At 48.4% G+C, this 8,727-nt stretch overlaps 1 protein-coding gene across 6 annotated transcripts; it reads left to right on the top strand.

Moving 5' to 3' along the window:
• Positions 1-2,916: 2,916 nt before the first annotated feature.
• Positions 2,917-7,930, top strand: CIRBP (cold inducible RNA binding protein). 6 transcript variants are annotated; one of them, XR_001335571.3, is made up of 8 exons: positions 2,917-3,074; positions 3,883-3,991; positions 4,087-4,193; positions 4,496-4,634; positions 4,737-4,821; positions 4,953-5,017; positions 7,379-7,484; positions 7,660-7,930. XR_001335571.3 is itself a non-coding variant. In XM_005433924.4 (7 exons), the coding sequence occupies exons 2-7, from the start codon at positions 3,889-3,891 to the stop codon at positions 5,456-5,458; spliced, it is 519 nt and encodes a 172-aa protein (XP_005433981.1). In that variant the 5' UTR covers positions 2,917-3,074; positions 3,883-3,888; the 3' UTR covers positions 5,459-6,182. The 6 variants fall into 6 exon arrangements, 4 of the variants coding, with proteins under 4 accessions (XP_005433981.1, XP_027653616.1, XP_027653615.1 ...); XR_003557833.2 differs by having other exon boundaries at positions 4,950-5,017; XM_005433924.4 differs by lacking the exons at positions 7,379-7,484; positions 7,660-7,930 and adding an exon at positions 5,442-6,182 and having other exon boundaries at positions 4,950-5,017.
• Positions 7,931-8,727: the final 797 nt, after the last annotated feature.

Genomic DNA, 8,727 nt, shown 5'->3' with positions numbered 1-8,727 from the left:
GTCAAAGGAAAGGCATTGCCGCACGCCCAAGCGAGATCAAAATCACACTTCTGGAGACAAATCCAGGCAGAACTGCAATCACCATTCACTGTCACAGGAGCTACGCCGTTCCCACAAGCCTTTCATCCTGCTGGGACTAAAATTCCATTGAAGCGGCAGAGGAAGGTTAACAGTGCTATTTTCAAAACACCCTACCTGTGCTGGCTTTGCACGAGGAGTTAAAAAACCAATTAAAAATGGTGTTTGTCCCTTAACGTTTGCAGTACCGATGGTCTCGGGTTGCTCCTCCCCTCCAGCATCCCAGGGCGGCTGTCCTCGCTGTTGCTCGGAAAATGGCTCCGTGCGTCAAGGTCACTTTATCCACCCTCATCATGGACCAGAAATGCTCATGCTAATGCGTCTCTAATTTAATCAAAATGCCATGCCAGGGACACAAGCTCAGGGTTGGGCTCTCTTTTTCTGTCTTGAAGGGCAAAACCTGATTTGCAGTGTCTAATGGCAGACAAGCCTCCTTGCTCTTCCGGGCCGCAACTGCTGCGCTGATGGACCACGCAGCTGCATGCAGAATTAGGTAGAACTAAAAAATAACCCAGGCTTATTCAATAATTCAAATGCAGAGTTTAAAATTAAAATGCCCTCCTCAAATCAGGAAATAGTTTTTTCATTTGCATAAAATATTGTAGTACTTTATCCTTTTAGTCAGTTTCATCCTGTTTTTAACTATTGGTTTAAGATTTTCTGTGTTGAATCTCCTTTTGCTGCAAAACATACCAGATACACTTAATAATATATATATATAAAATGTATATTATAATTACTCAGTGCTGTTAATTTGCTCTCAGGACTGAAAAGTTGTGAACTTTTTTCACAGTATGAAAATCATAATAATAATATAGGATTGGGAGCTCAACGATACTGGGTTTTTTTACTTGCTTGTTAGCACTTTGGAGGCAGCTGGCAGCATGAGGCTGCAGTGTGCTGTCCCTGCTGGCCCCCTATGCCTGGCAAAACTGCCGATGGCATAAGCACCATAACACAAAACACTGTCTGTGTGCTGTTGTGAGAGCTGCGTTGAGGAGTAACAAAACACCTATTTTTGTGTGTACAACAGCTGAGGTTCAGGCAGAGTGCAATACTGAGATTCCTCTGTATTTCATAATTACTATAGGTGCTTGTGTACAAAACAACCCTTTTCCTGTAGATCCCAAAAGGTATAGTAACAAATCAGAAAGGAAAAGCCCAATTTCCTTACTCTGTGAGGCACAGAATGGGTAGCTGCTGCTTTTACAGAACAATAGTGGGCAGAAGACTTCTTTGTATTTCACTGTGGTTTCTTTTTGCTCTCGGCGCTCAGTTAGGAAATCCGTCGCGTTATCTGCAGTCAGTCCTGATTTTAAAACCTCCAGTGTTACTATTCTGTGCAACCCTGCTCTGACCAGGAAAGACTGGAGGACTACAGAGGTGACATGACGGAAGGGGGGAGGCTAGGCACACGTGTGCAGGTGTGTGCACACTCCTGCTGCAAACTGTAAAGGAAATTACCAAGTAGTTTTCTCCAGGATTGAGCTGATCCGGGCAGGGGGAGCAATGAAGTGACCTCCAGAGACCTGTCCTCGCCTTGTTTTCTTCCACCCTTTCTTTCCAGCTCTTGTCTGCAAGACGCAGTTTTCCTCCTGTGCGTCTCTTCCTCTCAGAGGTTTTAAAATAGTTCTACATTTTCTAGATGAAACTGTACTTGTATGAAAAACTGGAAAAAAAATGTTTGTAGGTCTTTTTAAACCAATGTAAGTCCATTCCAGGGACACGTGTTCATCTTTGCCAGTTTCCACTTTCAACAAGGAAGTTTTTAATGCTGAAGACATTTTTACCTTAGAAAAACACCAGGGTGGGCTTTTAAACATTTCAATAAAAATTGGGCTGAGCAAAGTCCTTTTATTAGTATGTTTTATACGAAACCACTTATGCCTTGAAACCAGCGATGGGGCTCCTTTTTACATTCATTGTGCCGTGCTCTCCCAAGCATGTGTGGGGGTGTGGAAGAACCAGTACAACACTTCAAAGGAAGAAGCTGCCTCGCTGTACGGATTATTCACCCCGCGCTGCCACAGGAGGAGGCAGGGAAGCTGCAATTGCTGCCGCACCCTGCGGGGCAGGGAGAGGAGAGCGGCCTCCCCGGGAAGCTCTGCCGGCTTTGGGGGCGGCGTGTTTGCTGAGGCATGCCTGGGGGTGACGAAGACGCGACCCTGGGCCTACCAGGGACAGGGGGACCTGCTGCCATGCCACGGAGCCACGTTCTGGTAGCGAGTGCCGAGGCCTGGGGAGACATGGGGACAGGCAAGGCCTCCGCAGGACGCGGGGGACAGGCCTCCCTCAGAGGAGGGGAGAGGAGGCGGCAGGGCCCTGACGGGCGGGCAGGCGGCACGCAGGGCAGTGGAACGAGCCTACCCGGCACGGGCGGCACAACGGAAGCAGGACGGTCCAGGAGCAGCGAGGAGGCTGGGGCTGAGCCCGGGTCCGGTGACGGGCAGCACTCGCCGCCCAAGATGGCGGCGGCCCCTCAGGCGGCCCCTTTGTCTGCAGCAGCCGCCGCATTGCCGCGAAGGGCGCGAAACTGGGGCAGCGCGGACACGCCCCCCTCGGCGTGCGGCCACCAGGGAGGGCGGGGCGAGAGCGGCCGCCGGCCAATCGGCTGTCTCCACTTCCTTTCTTCTCACAGGGGCTCCCCCGGCCAACGGTCTCCGCGCTCCCGACCAATCCGCGCCGCGCCCCGGGCCCCGCCCCCTGGTGGGCGGAGTGGGCGAGGGGCTGCAGCATTTTTGTTTTCGCTGCCCACTGCCCGCGGCCCTCGCCGCGGCTCATGAATATTAAGAGCACCCGGCCCAATCAGCGGGTGCGGCGGCGGCAGCGCTTTAGTGGCGTCACTCGCCCCGCCTTGCGGTGGGGGGATTAATCTGCGTATTCATAGGGTGGGCGGGGCAAGGCGCGGGCGCTTATAAGCCGCCGCCCCGCCAGCCTCAGCGTACATCGCGCCGAAGCTTTGAAGTGCTGTGTGGACCCCGCGCCTCCAGGCACCGGTAAGGCTCCCGCTGCGGTGGGCGGGCTGCGGCCGGGGGGGGGGCCTCGGGGCGCCGGAGCTGGAGGAAACGTGTTTTTGAAATTGCGGTCTCGCTCGCTGCCTGGGGGGAGTTGGGAGCGGGGCGCCCGTCCTGCGCCACGGGTGTCCCCTGTGGCCGCGGGGAGCCCGGCGGAGCCGTCCCGGCCGACTGCCGTGGGGGGAGGGAGCCGGGGGAGGGGAGAAGCGCGCCCTCGGAAACAAAATGGCGACGAGCTTCGGCCGTGCAAAATGGCGGCGGGCGGGAGGAGGGGCGGCGGGCTGCGCCTGCGCGCGGGGGGCGGGCCCGAGGGAGGGGCGGGGGTCCCGCGCCCGGGCGGGGGTCGACGCCGCGGGGCGCGCCTGCGCACAGGGCCGCTGGCAGCCGCGGGGCGCCGGGCCTGGGGGGGGGAGGGGGGCGGCGCGACCCGGGGCCCCGCTGCGGGGAGCGGGCCGAGGGCCGAGGCCTCAGCGGGCGGGAGGCGGCCCCTGGCCCCTGCCGCTGTCCGGGCGGCCTGCGCGGTGCGGCCCGCCTGGCGCTCTGCCGCAGGCCTGGGGGCCCGGGCCCCCTTCCCGGGGAGGCGCTGCGGCGGGGGAGGCGCTGCGGCCGGAGCGGCTCTGCGGGCTGTGCCTCCGCCATGCGCAGCACCGCTTCCCTGGAGTGCCAGTGTGTGGGCCCTACAAGGACGGAACCGCGTTCTTGTGGTGTTGAAACAGATAGAATTTTCCAGACGCCATGAAATTACATCTTTTGATACGCTGACCGACCCCCTGATACATTGATTTTGCAGGTCAGAATGGCATCAGATGAGGGAAAACTCTTTGTCGGTGGACTGAGTTTTGACACCAACGAGCAGTCATTGGAACAAGTCTTCTCTAAATACGGACAAATTTCTGAAGGTAAAATTGCAATAGCAAGCTGTGACCTTCTCCACAAATTTATCGGCTTGCACAGGTGTTGATGCGTTTTCTCTTTTTGTCTCCTGCCCGTATAGTTGTTGTGGTGAAAGACAGAGAGACTCAGAGGTCCAGAGGTTTCGGCTTTGTTACTTTTGAAAACATAGATGATGCTAAAGATGCAATGATGGCAATGAACGGAAAGGTAAGGAGGCCTTGGGGCAGATTCTGTATTTTCTAAGGTGTAGTAACAGAATCCTGAAAAATAATTTCTTAATGATTTGTGACCTAACCTCTCTAACTGAAAACCAGTGATGTTACAGGAACAGCTGTATGTGCTGTGTGAATGTGAATTTACTTAGTTAGTTGGTCTAGTTGTGACATGAAATAATGGTAAGAACTAGCGAATTCTGGCACTGTTTAGCTGACGGTGAAGGTGTGTAACTCCTTGTACGTGTGTTTTGCTATTTAAGTATTGAGTTGGCTTATTGTTTTTCTGTTCTTTAGTCCGTAGATGGACGTCAGATCAGAGTTGATCAGGCTGGAAAATCTTCAGAGAACAGATCTCGTGGCTACAGAGGGGGCACTTCTGGGGGCAGAGGTTTTTTCCGTGGGGGCAGAGGTCGGGGCCGTGGCTTCTCTAGAGGTGAGTGTGTTTCAATGACCTGACTCGCGGTGCATGAAGTGGTCATGGTATTTGTCAGAGTGCTTAAAAAGAACAACCAACATGGTCTGGTGTTTGTTCAAGGAGGTGGAGACAGAGGTTATGGCGGAAGCAGATTTGATTCCAGAAGTGGAGGATACAATGGCTCCAGAGACTACTATAATAGCAGGTAAAGTCATCACAACCACTAGTGGGTTGTTGTGAAACTCTTTTGAGCCCATTGCCTGTTTGATGTAAGTGTCAGTAGGCTCTGGAAACAACTGAGCAAATACAAAGCACGTGAATGTTTTCTAACAGCAGGAGTCAAGGTGGCTATGGTGACAGGTCTTCAGGAGGGTCCTACAGAGACAGCTATGACAGTTACGGTAAGTCTTGGTTCAAATGGGAATGATGAGTACGTATGCTGTAGGAACTCTAAACCTTCTGACCCTGTACTTGAATCTGGAAATACTGAAAGGCTCAGTTGGACTGTACCACTGTTTTCTGCTCTTGCCCGTAAGAACCAATCTGTCAGGCTTTGGACGTGGTTGTGCCGTTTAAATTTCTAATTTGTAATGCATGTGTAGGAGTTGCTTGGATCTAAGGCAAAGCAAGTTTTTAAAATGCGTTCCTCGAGCTTGAGACTAAGACAAAACTCGGATGCCCTAACAAACTTTAATCAAGGGTGGGGGAGTTCTCTTTACGATGTAGCGAACTAGCACTAGCTTCTGAAATAATGCAAGGGAGTAAAATGCTGGAACTTGTCTATGCTTCAGTGCCTTTACAATTGTGCCTGCTTCTTGTCCTCAGCTACACACAACGAGTAAAAATCCTTCCTGACTCAAGATCGTCCTTCCAATGGCTGTATTTATAAAGATTTTTGGAGCTTCGCTGAAATCGTTATTGTGTAGTACATCTACTTGTATTTTCACTTTTGTAGTATTATCAGTTCTAATCTTGTCAAACACAGCCTGACAGCTTCTGATATGAGATGGTCTAATTAGACTTTTCTTTAAGAAAGCTCTGCTTTCAAGTGTTTTTAATCTTTTTTTGAAAGCATTTCAGATTTTATTTTACCCTTCGTGATGAGCCAAGGTGTTTTTTTTAAAGTTGTGAAGTTGGGGCCCCAATTCAGTTTCTTTTGAGATAGAAAGGACCTTTAATTCAATGTTCACTGGAAGCTGAACAAGCTGTGGACTTTTTTTAAGTGCATTACCTTCGTCTTTTGTAACATTCCTTTAGTGTAGCAAGGTAGGAATGCAGCCTGGGTACAAATTGGAAGGCAAACCACCTTGATATATCTAAAGAGAAACTTGCTTGTATGTTCAACCTGCATAACGGTATTTTTACTGTTGTAATGATGTAAATTACCCAGAAATAGACTTGCAAACTTACCATAAAAGAGGTTCTTGAAAATGTTTATTTATATTGTCCTTTTTTACTGGAAGAAATATGCATATTCCATTGATATTGTATTTGAAGTGGTAAAGGATTCTTGTATACAGTTTTCTTTGGCTTTACGAAGCCTATTAAAAGACCGTCTGAAATGAACTCTGTTCCTGACATTTACATTTCATTGCACAACACAATCTTCGAAGATGAAGAACAGCCTAAGCGATAGGGAATGCCAGAGGAGAGGAGAAGACTAGTGATAGTGTAAGAGCAAGCCAGATTTATTGACCAGTTGCTAGAATTTAATCTTAAACCGGTCTTGGCATGTGAATTCGTCAACATACTTTCACACAAGAATAGTCAAAACTTGTCTAGAGGCAGAGGACTGAAAGTGTATACCTTAGGATGTGCAAGTACTTGAAGCCTAAAGTCAGGAGTGGAGGGAACGCTAGTGTTAGGTAGGATAATTGATGTTTCCTTAAAACACTGAAATAGCCTACATTGAAAAGCTGTAGTGAAGAATCAGTCCTTTAGTAACTGGACTAGTTACTAGCTTGACAGGAGTGTTCAATGGTAGGTAAATTGCCGTAATTAGCTAGCTTTGTCATTGCCTTACAAGTTCTAAGAATTCTTTGCTAGCATATGGAAACTGCAGTGTCCTTGGAGAAAAGAAGTGTTGTGCCTCCAACAGAAACCTCTGAGACGAAAGCTGCTCTCTTGGCTAGTTCATATGTGGAAATAGTCCTGTAATTCGAGGTAACTCCTTTTGCTCATGTCCGCATCCTTCCTCTTGTTGAGAGCTCATTTGAAAGTCTAATGTACCTGTGAAAATATTCCTTTTGACAATTTTGGTCAACTGATGGAAAAATTTTAACCCATGCCGTATGCAACCTTTGGCTTGTGGCACAACTTCAGTTCCACAGATCAGAGTTGGGCATGCAGTCATGTCTTGCTAGTAGGTATGGAAGCAAGATGGGAAACGAATTCCCTGACTTGATATGTGTTCATCTATTGAGAATCTTCCTAGACTTCATTAAGTTGCTCACTTTAATTGTAGCTTTCTTTGCCATCCTACTTGTTGCCATTAACTTTTTCCCATAGCCCACACCTCCTAAGCAGCCATGTCAAAGTGGTTAACTCTCTGCTTAGGGATCAAATGATACATTGGCTGGCATATCAAAGGCATCAGCCAGCCCTGGAACAGTTTTCCCAGACTGTGCTTCTGTGATGTGATGGGTTCAGCGAATGGCTTGTGAAACCCTCGTATCCGATGTGACTTGTGTTGGGGGGGGAGGCGGGTGGCAATGTAAAAGTCTCTGTTTGATATTTTTATTAATGCATCTCTGCTTTGGCAGGCTGAAGAGAAGATGGACACTCAACGCAGAAGCTGAGTGGGGATTCTGAGGACAGGAGAGTATGTGTTCCGAGGAAGCAGGACCGAGATGCGAGTATGCCAACCAGGTAATGTCTCTTCAGTGTGCTTCTCGCCCCCACATCTTTTCCTGGAAAAAAAAAAGTTTGGCTCTGTTACTGGTTTTACAGTGCTGTTCTCCAGGCAGGAGTCTGACCAGTAGTTTCTAGGTGAGATTTCCCACATTCTTCACCTTCAAATTCATTGTTTTAATTTTTATTTCAGCAATGAGACACATCATCAGAGAAGATCAAGAAGGACAGCCGTGGACTGACAGGAGTGGTGGAGATGAAGAGCTTTGAGCAGTGTGACATGATTTTTATATATAGGTCAATTGAACAAGCAAATAAGTTAGAATAAAATATTGCAATGTGGAAAAAAAATGAAATCTCTGTAGTACTTTTGTGGGGAGGTCTAAGAATATTAGACTGTGGCCAAGGCATACTGTAGAAATCTAGTTCCCTAGTGTATAGCCCAGTTAAAAGTAAGAAATAAGCCAAGGCTGTTCTGGCTGGGGAGGTTGACAGAGGGTGACCTGGCTTTAAGGGCAGTTTGAGGAAGAAATTCGATTTGTATCATTGTAACCTTGAACTTGTTGGCCTAATTACATAAAGTTTGTGTGGCTGTGAAACTTCAATATAGTGAAGCAGCTACATCTGAAGGCAGCTGTTGGATGAGCAGTTATGTAAACAAGGAGTCAGTACTTGCACAGAACAGAAGCTGCTGCTTCCTGTTGAAATTGTAACAAATACAGGTTTCTAATTTGCACTAAAAGCTTTTCTTTTTTTTTCAACTTGGTCAATGAATTATTTCTTCCCATACACGTCAGAGTAATCCAATAGTTTTGCTGATGAAGGTTGAGATGTGGTACTTGGTGCCAGTCACAGAAGTGGCTGCACACATGTAGAGTTTTACACCCTGCAAAATTTTCAGGTGGGACATGATGTGTCTGTCCTGCAACTGGTGATTCTGTGTTTAAGTACTTGCTTCAAGACAGAAAGTTGCCTCGGATCTCCCATCACAGTGAGGTGGCTATTTGCAACTTCACGGTTTGGGTTTTGACAGATTCACTCAGGGTTTTTTGGGGTTTGGTTGTGGTTTTTGGGTTTTTTGGTTTTTTTTTGGTCCTGGAATTTTTGCTTTTCTAGTAGAGCAACTTGTATCAGGTGAAAACCATTAGGTGCTTGGACATAAACAGAGTGAGTGAGGCGAGTTGTGGAAGCGGTACTGAGCCATGCAGCTTTTGAGTACTGCAGTTGGAAGCCTCAGCTATATGGTGGGAGCATCCAGGCT

Source organism: Falco cherrug, chromosome 4, assembly GCF_023634085.1.
Source record: "Falco cherrug isolate bFalChe1 chromosome 4, bFalChe1.pri, whole genome shotgun sequence".
NCBI classification, from domain to species: Eukaryota; Metazoa; Chordata; class Aves; order Falconiformes; family Falconidae; genus Falco; species Falco cherrug.
This window is presented reverse-complemented; position numbering and strand designations above follow the sequence as displayed.